At 40.9% G+C, this 12,430-nt stretch overlaps 1 protein-coding gene across 2 annotated transcripts in view; it reads right to left on the bottom strand.

The window, feature by feature from the left end:
• The window catches only part of LOC143890948 (protein CHROMATIN REMODELING 5-like), a 103,763-nt gene that overhangs the window by 13,856 nt on the left and 77,477 nt on the right, over positions 1-12,430 (bottom strand). For both annotated transcript variants that reach the window (XM_077395639.1, XM_077395677.1), the window contains exons 27-28: positions 12,197-12,374; positions 11,924-12,105 (exon numbers count right to left, since the gene is read on the bottom strand). In XM_077395639.1, coding sequence (XP_077251754.1) covers positions 11,924-12,105; positions 12,197-12,374 — 360 coding nt within the window. The remainder of the gene's footprint in view (positions 1-11,923; positions 12,106-12,196; positions 12,375-12,430) is intronic.

Raw genomic sequence — 12,430 nt, 5'->3', positions numbered from 1 at the left:
AGTTTAGGGTTGAGTCAAGAGGGCCCACATGTATCCTAAATGAGTCGTAGGAGAAGTCTAGAACCAAAAGGAGCATAAATATATAGTAAAGCCTTGGGGCTATTGGAATATTTATGAATGGTTGAAAACAATAAACTCTTGCTTTCAGAACCTTTAGATGAGTAATTCTCCATCGATCGTGGTGTGGAGCCCAAGTCAAGCCCTAGAATGTAGGACAAAATTAACAATCCTAAGCTTTAGTTTGGAGTTTTGAAAATGGGATGAGCCTCATATAGGAGTTAAATGGCTAAGAATGTTAAGTTACTCACTTTAAGGCATTAATCTTTTTATTTCACTTATGTCATTTAAGTGAATTCATAATAAAGGATCAGTCACGTCACTCTAGGAGTGCAAGTCGGGTCAGGCTCAACTAGAACCCAACGGGTTCAATCAGAATTTCAGCTGGGTTGGGTTTGCATTGAGTAACTTGGGTTGGGTTCGAGTTAGAAAAAAACAAAACCGACGGGTTCAACCCGGCATTTCATTTTTTATTTTATTTTTACCATTTTATCGTTTTTCACTGACTACTGCTAGTTGCATTTACCGAGTAAACCCACAATTTACCTAAACCCTAATTACCAAACCCTCTCGACTCTCTACCTTTACCAAGCCATAGTCACGCATTTGATCACGCCTATGATACTTCTTCCATATAAACGAAAGCATTTCCTACCCCCAACGCTATCCCTTTACCAAACCTACAACTTTACCTAAACCCTATTTACCAAACCCTCTTGACACTCTACCTTTATCAAACCCTAGTCATGCATTCGATCGCGCCTCTGATACTTCTTCTATGTAAATGAAAGCATTTCCTACCCCCAACGCTATCCCTTTACGAATCCCTCCTGACTCTACTCTTTTACCAAACCCTAGTCACGCGTTCAGTCGCACGTCTAATACTTCTTCTCCGTCAATGAAAGAATTTCCTTCCCCTGTTTCTAAATGTTCTCACATTTCATTTGAAAAAACAAGAAACCCGTAATCCCATATCTCTTTCCTCTCCTGATTTCCCAAATCTACATGTATTTTTCAGTCTAAGTCTCTAAGCCTAGTGAATATTCACGTAGTTGTGTTTCTATCCTACATTTTCGTTTCATTTTTCTTTTATCCAGTGAAATTATTATGGGTCGCATCTAGAAGAAATAGGAGGTTCCTATGATGGGAAAAGGTGAGTGTTTTTCTTCATATCCATTTGAATTGGTGTTTCTTGGAAATATCAGAAACAATTTTTATAGGTAGGAAGCAGTGGCAGGTTTCGGGACAACGAAACGTTGTGTACAGTTTTGACGACACGGTCTTTTCAACATTGTGGCCCAAGATGCTGCCGAGGATCGTTGGCAGTCCTGAATAGGAAACATGTCCACGTCCACTTGTTGAGGGTTCTCCGTTGGAAGAGATCTTAGGCGTGCATGCCGTCCATGGGGCTAACCACCAAATGAATGATGACCCACCAGTTATTTTTCTTATTTTGCTTCTGCTATTAGTCTTTTTTTCACTGCAACTCGGGTTCGGTTCGATATAACCCTATGCAGGTTGGGCTGGGTTGATCCTCTTCGGGTTGAGGGTCAAGTCAGGTCAGGTTGGGGGAAAATGATCTCTCGGGTTGGGTTTGGGTTAGCCTCAACCAGACCTAACCCACAGCATCACTCCCACAAGTATAAGTAGGGGAGGCCTTATTTTTTTAGTGTTTTAAGTTGTTTTTTTATATTTTGTGGGTATTACATGCAGGGAACTTTCTAGAGTTTAGGGTTGAGTAAAAAGGGGCCACATTTATCCCAAGTGAGTTGTAGGAAAAGAATCTAGAATCGAAAGGAGAGTATAAATAAAGGGAAATGATATCAACACTGCCATGTTTTTATAAGATGCACGACGCATCTTGTCGTGTAGTATTTAAAGGGCTGTCAGGAGAATATTCCAGTTCTCAAAAAGCTCTTTCAAGCCCTCTAAATATTAAACGACAACATGCTTTTGCGCTAATGATAAAAACAGTGGAGTGCTGAAATCATTTCCCTAAATAAATTGTAAAGACTTAGGGCTATTGACATGCTTATGAATGATCAAAAAAATAAACTAATAATTCTCCATTGATCTTTGTGTGATCCTTAAATGAAGCCCTAGAAGTGTGATGCTCATAGGATCTAGTGGTGTGATACCCTCGAAATCTTCTATCTTCCTGTATCTATTCTAAGACATTCTTCAACCCTTTCTCTTAATTTCTTGTTGTGTTTTTTTTTAAATGTTTCTTGTAGAACTTGGAATCATTAATCCAATGGTCGGATTTAAATAATTTTACTTGCATTGGAATATAACTTCAGAAAAGTGTATCTGCACTTGAGCACAGATCGCTTATCTGCGCTCAAGCCTCAAAAAACCATGTGGTCCCACATTTTCAGGATGATCAAAAGCATTCATTTGGATGGCCCTTACATGGATAGGGTGTGTACAAAAAATCAGCCCATAGGATCATCCTAACCCTTCCATTTGTGTAGGTTAAAATGGACAGATATAAACCTCCAACAAATCTGTCCATTTTTAAACTCCACAAATGGCAGTGTTAGGATGATCCTATCGGGCTGATTTTTTGTACACACCCTATCCATGTAAGGGCCTATCAAATGAATGCTTTGGATCTTCCAGAAAATGTGGGCCCACATGGTTTTTTAAGGGCCAGCGCAGAAACAGTTAGCCCATATAACTTTGAGATTTCCATTCAAGTTCTGCATCAGTCACCTAAAGAGACAGCGACAATTCCACGTGAAACATCACTACTCAACAGCTTCTTAAGATCTAAAAAATTTAAGAGTAATTCAATAAAATTGTGTTCAAACAAGGAGTAATTCAATAACAGGTAGATACCATGAATTCATTTTCTGATTCAACTGTCCATTTGATTTTTCAGATGTAAAAGAGGGTTAGAAATTATTATTTCCATAAAAGAAAAAAGAGGGTTAGAAACAATTCCAGAGAAACATTACCTCTCCAATACCTTTTAGAGTCTACAACTGTCAAAAGTAAATCCTCCAATTGGGACTTTCAGCAGCAATGTAACAAGCAGATATAGAAATTGCATTAATTCTGTTAGATATATGTAATAAGCCTGAGGGCATTACAGTCATTGTACCTATATTCATTACATATAAATATGATGGTGAGGGGAAGAAGACTCCAACCCATTCACTTTTCTCCATTCCTTTCTCTCAACATGGTATCAAATCCGTAGGGTTCAAATCCTAGGGACCTCCATTGAAGCCCATCCCATCTTCTTCTCCACCTCCCCCACCTCCCCCACCCCCGCACCCCCAATACCTTAGACCTCATCTCTCTCTCTCTCTCTCTCTCTCTCTCTCTCTCTCTCTCTCTCTCTCTCTCTCTCTCTGTGTGTGTGTGTGTGTGTGTGTGTGTCAGAAAACCCTTCTTCCTCAAACAGAAAACCCTAACCCTAATCACCTTTTCTATTCTACTTAGTGCCCTAATGCACTAGATTTCCATTCTTTCTCCTTTTTATCTCGTTAGTGGCTCCGCAATTGTTCTTGATGGACGGCCTTTGGTGCTTTGATTCCGGTGTATGTTCTCGTCGGAGCCGCGTTTAGCACGTCTTCCGTATTTGGTTTGTCCCTCTTTTCATCTACCTTTGTTGTCTAAGCCCATTAGTAGTAAGGATTGTCTTTTCCCTTCTTGTTTGTCATTATGGATCCCGTTATTGAGAATCCATCTACCGACGTGACCCAAGTGGTCCATGTGACACCCTCTTCGGCTCATTCTCCTTCTATCTTTGTGGATGATTCATTCCCACAAATGACCACTGACAAATTAGATGGCGCAAACTATGTGACTTGGTTGGCCCACGTTATTCGTTGTGATCCTCCTCGTACTACGGACCCTACCTATGATCGATGGGAACAGGACGCCCTCGTTCGTACTATACTTTGGCAGAGTATGGCCCCTCATATTGTTGGACCCATAATGCTACTTCCTGCAACCAAGTAGGTCTGAGATCAGAATACTTTTGTTTATTCTGGTGTGGCCAACATCAGCCGCATCTGCTCTACGTACTCTGAGTGGATACGCTTTTGTCGTGGAGATATGTCTACTGCCACTCACTACAGTCAGTTTGTAGCCCTCTACCAGCAACTTGATGTATTTATGCCTCTCACGTCCGATCTTATTGTTGCTGCTCGCCAAAGGCACCAGATTCGTGTAGTTCATTATCTTGACAGTTTGGGTCCTGAGTACACCCATCTTCGTCAGCAGATTATTGGATCTAGATCCATTCCTTCATTCACGGAGGTCTATTCCCATATTCAGCAGTGCTCTCCTAGTGACTCCTCGGAGGTCTATTCTCGTGTTCAGCAATGCTCTCATGGTGACTCCTCGGCAACTGTTTCTATTGATGGCTCGGCTCTAGCAGCATATGATAGCAATAGTCGTTCGAGCCGTGGTGGTGACTCCTTTGGCCGCGGACGTAGCCATGGAGGCCGCGGTGGTGGCCGTCTTGGTGGCGGCCGTGATCGCTCCTTTTGTACTCATTCCCAACGAGAGTGCCACCATATTGATATTTGCTTTAAGCTGCATCCTGAGCTTCGACCGCCACGCTCAGCCCACATTACCATTGCCAGCCTCCCTGATACTTCAGTTCCATCTAACTCGGCTACTACACCTCCTACTGATACTGTTACCATTTCACGGGCTGATTATGATGAGTTTCAGCGTCTTTGTTTGGGCAGTCGTCCAGCCACTGCGGATTTTGCCCAGCGAGGTAGTTCTCTGGCATCCCTACTTAGTAGCTCCAGCTCTTGGATCATTGATTCTGGGGCTTCCAACCATCTCACTAGTAATTTCTCTTCTCTTAGTTCTTTTCACCCCTTTCCCTCTGATTCCCACTCGATCACTTTAGCTGATGGGAAGTCCACCCCTATCTCAGGTATTGGTACTCTCTCACCACATTTTGGGCTTACTTTATCGTCTATTTTGTGCGTTCCTAAATCTCCTTTTAATCTAATTTCTGTTAGTCAGATTACAAAACATTTAAACAGTTTCGTCTCATTCTTTCCATCTTATTATGTCTTTCAGGATCTCTCGACTAGGAGGACGATTGGCTCGGGCCGTAAACATGATGGACTCTACTGATTGGACAGTAGCCCGCCCCGTCATTTGTTGCACAATTCCGTTGATTCTTACTTGTGGCATTGTCACTTGGGCCACCTTCTCTACAGAAGCTTCGCTAGTCATCTATTGTGTCCTCTATTATTCAGTCTTTTAATTGCGAGTCCTGTGAACTCGGAAAGCACCGTCTGTGTCTTTTCCCTAAAGTTGTTAGTCATGTTATGAGTCCATTTGATTTAGTACATTCAGATGTATGGGGTCCTTCACAGATTATGTCATATTCTGGTTACATATATTTTATTGTGTTTGTGGATGATTATTCTCATGTTACTTGGTTATATTTGCTTAAGGATTGCACTCAGGTTCTTCATGTTTTTAGTACTTTTTACGCTGAAATCACTAACCAATAAAAGTGTCGTACCAAATGTTTGCGCACTGACAATGCTAGGGAATACTTCTTTGCTGACTTCCAGGACTTCTTATCAAGTCATGGTATTGTGCACCAGTCTTCCTGCACACATACCTCACAGCAAAACGGTGTGGCTGACCGCAAGCTGTGATTCCTTCTTGACATCACTCGTTCTATGTTGTTTCATATGCGAGTTCCTAAATCTTATTGGAGCGATACCGTACTCACTGCTTGTTTATTGGCTAACCATCTTGGCTCTACTCTCCTTTTTCCACTCTTCGTACTACGGGTGTGCCATTTCCTCTGGGTCTACGAGTATTCGGCTATGTCTGTTTTGTTATAATCTAACTCCAGGTACTGATAAATTGGATCCCAAGGCGGAAAAGTGTGTATTTTTTGGATACCCTCGTATCCAGAAAGGCTACGGTTGCTATAATCCACGCTTGCGCCAGATGTTTGTATATGTTGATGTCACCATATTCGAATCAGAACAATTCTTTCCTCCTTCTCCAGGCGATACTTCTGTCATTTCAGCGCCGCCTATTCCTCTTCCCATACCTATCCGCCCACAGATCCGGTTGCTCAGCCCAGTCCTCTTCCGACAGAAGCACCATGTCCTTCCCAACCTGCTACTAAGGTCTACATCCGTTGAGCGAAACAGACAACAATTGATGTCGTGCCCGAGCAAATTTCCTTCAAGACAGAGATCCCAGCTGCTGCCCATCAGTTACCTATTGTTTCTAGTCCTGCCACTTTAGTTGATTCCCCTATTGCATCTCGTACAAGATCTCGTCAGACTACTCATCCTATTTCATCTCTAGTTTCTTATGAGCATCTCACCCCATGTTTTCGCAGTTTTGTTTCTTCCTTGTCTTCTATCTCTTTACCCAGGAATATCCAGAGGGCACTTGCTTACCTGGCTGGCGTGCTACTATGGATGCTGAAATGGGTGCACTTCAGAGCTACTATGGATGCTGAAATGGATGCACTTCAGGCTTATCATACCTGGGATTTGGTTGCACTTCCTTCTGGAGCTCAGGCTGTTAGGTGTCGCTGGGTATTTACTATCAGACACTTGCCAGATGAGACCATCGAGCGCCTAAAGGCACGCCTTATTGCAAAGGGCTACACACAGACATATGGACTGGACTACACATAGACCTTCTCCCCAATGGCCAAAATTATGTCTGTAAGAGTTTTTATCTCCCTTGCTGTCAATCATGGGCACTTGACTAATGAGGTGTATATGGAGCAACCTCCTGGGTATGTTGCTTAGGGGGAGATGTCCTCCTCAGTCTGCAGACTTCGTAAGTCCTTGTACGGACTGAAATAATCCCCAAGAGCATGGTTTGGACGCTTCAATGATGCGATTATGAGATTTGGTATGTGCCAGTGTGCTGTAGATCTCTAGGTGTTCAGTTGTTGTTCTGATGCAGAGCATGTACTACTCATTGTTTATGTAGACAATATCATCATTACAAGGAGTGATAATAATGGCATACAGAGGTTGAAAGTGTTCCTAAAGAAAGAATTTGCTACAAAGGATCTTGGACGCCTTTGATATTTCCTGGGGATTGAGGTTGCTTACTCTGGTACTAGTTTATCTCTCTCACAGAGGAAATATGTCCTAGATTTATTGGAGGAGACTGGTTCCACAGGGACGAAACCAGGTACAGTACCTATGGACCCTAACACTAAACTCATGGTAGAAGAAGGGGACTTGATGGATGATCCTGGTAGATATTGCCGACTAGTAAAGAAGCTTATCTACCTCATTGTTACTCACCCAGACATTTCATATGCAGTGGGGCTGGTTAGTCAGTTTATGAGTGCATCAAGCACTTCTCACTAGACAGCAGTAATTCAGATCCTTCATTATCTAAAGGGGTCACCGGGAAAAGGTCTCCTGTTCAAGAAACTTGGACATATTCGAGTGGAAGGATTTTGTGATGCAGATTGCGCAGGATCTCCAGTAGATAGGAGATCCACCACAGGCTATTGTACCTTTGTTGGGGGCAATCTTGTATCGTGGCGAAGTGAAAAGTAGGATGTGGTTTCTAAGTCTAGCGCAGAAGCATAGTATCGGGCTATGTCACAACGAGTGGAGAGCTTCTCTGGCTACAATCTCTCCTATCTGAGATTGGATTTCCATCATCATCGACAGCACAGCCATTTACATTGCTACCAATCCCGTGTTTCATGAGAGGGCTAAGCATATTGAGTTGGACTATCATTTCATTCACCAGAGGATACAGAGGGGCAAAGTTCAGGTTGCCCTCACTCGATCTATAGATCAGCTAGCAAATGTGTTTACCAAGCCCTAAAGCAAAGCTAAACTCAATGACATTTGTAACAAGCTAGGAATGTATAATATCTACATTCCAGCTTGAGGGGGAGTATTAGATAGATGTGATAACCCTGAGGGCATTACAGTCATTGTACCTATATTCATTATATATAAATATGATGGTGAGGGGAAGAAGACTCTCCAACTCATTCACTTTTCTCCATTCCTTTCTATCAACAAATTCTAATCTAAGAATATTTTTTCATGCTAAACCTCCAATTATGCTACTTTTTCACACTAAACAGATACTTTTAATGCATATATGATCTTAAAGTAATAACTAAAGAAAATTATTCTCCTTGTTGAAGCGCAGAAGGTGTCTTTGATTAAAAATGCTGATAGGATGGGCATACGAACACTTTACAACAACAGAGTATTTAAAGTTTTAAACGGTTCACTAAACTTCAACAGATCCTCTTCGCTGAAATAAATAGCAACATCTGAAGAGTAATTGTAATGGCTTTTTATAGATCTTAGGCAAGTAAATCTTATGTGAGAGATGCCGCATATGATCCCGGTTTCTTTGTGGTTAGTGTTGGAGTCTCACTAAATGGAATAGTCCTTTGATGAGGCCGAAAAAACTTTGTTTTTGGTTTGTTTGGAGTCTCCCCCAATGTAATAGACTTCTTTGATGAAGCCATAAACATAGGATATATATCATTCAAATCCTACCATAAACCATGTACCAGATCGAAAGCAAGCAAAGAGAAATCAGACCATGCAGGAGACAGATTGATCAATAAAGCTTCAACTCAACTCAACTCAACTCAACTAAGCCTTTGTCCCAAACTAGTTGAGATCGGCTGATGAATCCTTTAGAAAAAATTTCATGAAAAAGGTGAAAGAATCTACCTGGCTCAAATTGAATAAGTCTAATCCTTACACTAGTTGGGTTCGTCTACATGGATCATTTTCTTCCATTCTCTCCTATCCAAGGTCATGTCATGTTCTCTGGTATGTTCCTAGCCATCAAGTCTTTCCTCACTGTTTCTACCCAAGTTGTTTCGGTGTGCCCCTTCCTCTTTTTACTCCATCAACTTGGCAAGAGTCACTTCTCCTCACTGGAGCATCCAAAGGCCTACGTTGGATATGCCCAAATCATCTTAAGCGGTGCTCTCTCATTTTCTCCTCAATTGGTTCTACCCCCACCTTTTTACGGATGTCTTCATTTTTAATTATAACCTTGTGTGGCCACAAATCCATCTAGGCATTCGCATCTCTGCTACACTAATCTTATGCACATGCTGCTTCTTGGTAGCCCAACATTCTGAGTCGTGCAGCATGGCTGGCCTCATAGCTATCTTATAAAACTTTCCCTTCAACTTGGTAAGTATTTTCCGGTCGCATAGAATTCCTGAAGCATGCTTCCACTTCAACCAACCTGCTCTTATTATGTGGTTGACATCCTCTTCAATCTCTTCTTCCTTATGTAGGATTGAACCAAGATAGCGAAAGATATCCCACTTAGGTACCTCCTGTCCAGTCATATTTACTACATCCTCGCCCTGCCTCCTTACATTACTAAAGTTGCACTCCATATACTCTTAGTCCTACTCAGTCTAAAACCTTTGGATTCCACAGTAGTTCTACATAACTCTAACTTAGCATTAACTCCTACTTTGGTTTCTTCAATTAATATTATGTCATCTGCAAATAACATACACCACAGGACCTCATCCTGGATACCTTCCGTAAGTTCATCCATAACTAGCGTAAAAAGATAAGTGCTTAGAGGTGATCCTTGGTGCAGCCCTATTGTAATTGGAAACTCACTAGACGTGCCATCTGTAGTTCTGACACTAGTTACTACTCCATCATACATATCCTTAATCACATCAACATATTTAGTAGGCACTTTCTCCCTTTCGAAGACCCACCACATAACACTCCTGGGAACCGGGCATGAAGCCAAACTGATTCTCTGACACCTTAGTCTCTTTTCTTGGTCTATGCTCAATTACCCTCACCCAAAGCTTCATGGTGTGACTCATTAGCTTAATTCCCCGATAATTGGTGCAACTCTGAATATCCCCTTTATTCTTATAAAGAGGTACTAATGTACTCTTCCTCCACTCATCAGGCATCTTCTTAGTCTTCAAAATATTGTTAAATAATCTAGTTAACCAAACCAAACCCACATCACCCAAGCATCTCCAAGTCTCAATAGGAATACCATCAGGCCCCATAGCCTTACCTAATTTCATATTTTTCATAGCTACTCTTACCTCTGATGTTCGGATTCTACGAACAAACCTCTGGTTTGTATCATCAAAAGCGTTATCAAGTTCTCCCAAATTCGCTGCGGGTTCTCCATTAAACAACTTATCGAAGTAGCTTCTCCACCTCTCTTTAACCTCGTCTTCTTTTACTAATAATCTTTGATGCATTTTATATGATTCAAGTCCATGCTCTTCCTTTCTCTCATCTTAGCAAAAGCTTGTATACATCTTTTTCACCCTCTTTCGTCCCTAACTTGTTGTACAAATCCTCAAAGGCCTTACCTCTAGCTTCCCTTACTGCCTTCTTAGCTTCTTTTTTAGACAACTTGTACCTCTCATTGTTCTCCTCATTTCTACACTTATCCAAACATGTATAACACTCTCTTTTAAACCTAATCGCCTTTTGGACCTCCTCATTCCACCACCAAGTATCTTTAGACGGCGGCCCACTTCCTCTAAATAAAAGAAAGTCGAGCAGATATTATCCAAGCAGCCCGCGAGATGCTTGGATTGATAAGTGTTAAAGTATAAAAGATTAAATAACGACATCTCCAACAGCTTATGCTTTTGGAGTAATTGGTGGTTTGACATGGGAGTAATTGGTTGTTTGACATGGTATCAGAGCCAAAGGTCCTAAGTTCAAACCTCCTAGATAGCGAAAATCCACATGCAATGGCCAAACCCAAAAGAGGGGCCACATGTGCCACGTGTAGGCCAACCCTAGAAAGAGGGGCCACACGTGAGGGGGAGTGTTAAAGTTTAAAAGAATAAATAACGCCTTCTCCAACAGCTTAAGCTTTTGGAGTAATTGATTGTTTCACAATAAGAAAAACCCAAAAGTGATCGGGATCAGATCTGAGATCTAACTCCAATAGAAACAACCGGAAGGAAAAGACAGATCATCCAATCATATTGATGCTCAAAATCCGTGAAACCGATCCAAGTAGACAGATGCTGCAAGCAAATCTCAATCAAACCAATGGGGAACAAGCTTAAAACCCTAACTTAACTGCTGCAGAGCAAAAGCTCTCCTCATATGATTGATGCTTTTTTTGTTATATAATTAGTATGTATGTTTTATGAAGTATTTAGGAGTTGTGATTTTTACAACTAATGAGATAAAAAGTTACATACTAGTATTGTACTCCCTTAATGTGTCATTCGGAAGTACTTTCTTCCCTATATTTTGTGTTTATTTGATGAACAAATGAATGTGTTTAAAATTTTAAATACATTTTGAGTTTAAAATTAACCTTACTATTTCATATATACGTGGCATCACATGCCACTAGGTGTTGGATATTGTTGAAAGATTATGGATGTTTTATGGCTTGTTTGACAGTTATTTAAGTGTGTATTTGTAGTTATTATAGAATTTCGTGAAATTTCATCTTAAATTTTCATCATTGGGATGCCTTTTCATAAACTTCATTAATTTCACAGGATTTCTACAAAAATATATGACCAAAACCAAATGTTTTCATTTCTATGGTGACAGAAACCGATATTTGAAACATTGATTATGCCTCTGTCTATGGAAATGTTTGTTCCCCAAACACAAATCAAACAAAAGTGGTTCCTAAATGGATGAACAACAACCATGCAAAAGAAAACAAATAAGTCGATAGAACTAAAAATAAGAATCATCACTGCATTGGGTTTGGGGCTTAGATACAATTAGAGCAAGAAAAAATGTATAATATAATAAAGGGAAATAAGCAAGCTGGAGTACTGCACCTGAGACAAAGCAAAGCTATATTGCATATGGAGTTAATACACTTATGAAAGTAAATGCTCAAATACCTTACGCAAAAGAGCAGAAGCGCGTTGGTCCAAGTTAGGAGCACGTGGTAGAAAAGTTTCACCATTTCCAACTGTTGCAGGAGCAATTTTCTTCATAAGACCAAGCCTTGAGTCTAGCCTTATTTTTTCCCAGTTTCCAAATCCATGGTAATGTACTCCCAAAAGCAACCTCGCATCATCAACTAATGAAATTCCAACAAGAAAATAAGGTTATTTTTCAGCACAAAAGTAACATGATTAACATGGTAGGAAACTGAATTGTTGAACTTTCACCTTGGTTCCAACCACAGCCTTTAGCCCATGCTGCCCCTCTAAGATTTGTTACTAGTCGGAATTGTGTGACAGGATCTTGATACCTTTTAACTCGCTTTGCTAGGAGTTGAAGTTCTTGTACACGATCAAGCATCTCGTGAGCCTTTACAGGGACACCAAAAAAATCCAGCAAAGTTCCCTACAGTTGAAAAACATGAGAAAGTCGGAAATTAAACATACTGGTAGTTCATGGAC

The sequence above is a fragment of the Tasmannia lanceolata genome, unplaced genomic scaffold, assembly GCF_043159265.1.
Source record: "Tasmannia lanceolata isolate RefF3 unplaced genomic scaffold, GAP_Taslan_0.1 ptg000002l, whole genome shotgun sequence".
Classification (NCBI taxonomy): Eukaryota; Viridiplantae; Streptophyta; class Magnoliopsida; order Canellales; family Winteraceae; genus Tasmannia; species Tasmannia lanceolata.
Note: the sequence above shows the minus strand (reverse complement) of the source record. Positions and strands in the feature narration are given on the sequence as shown.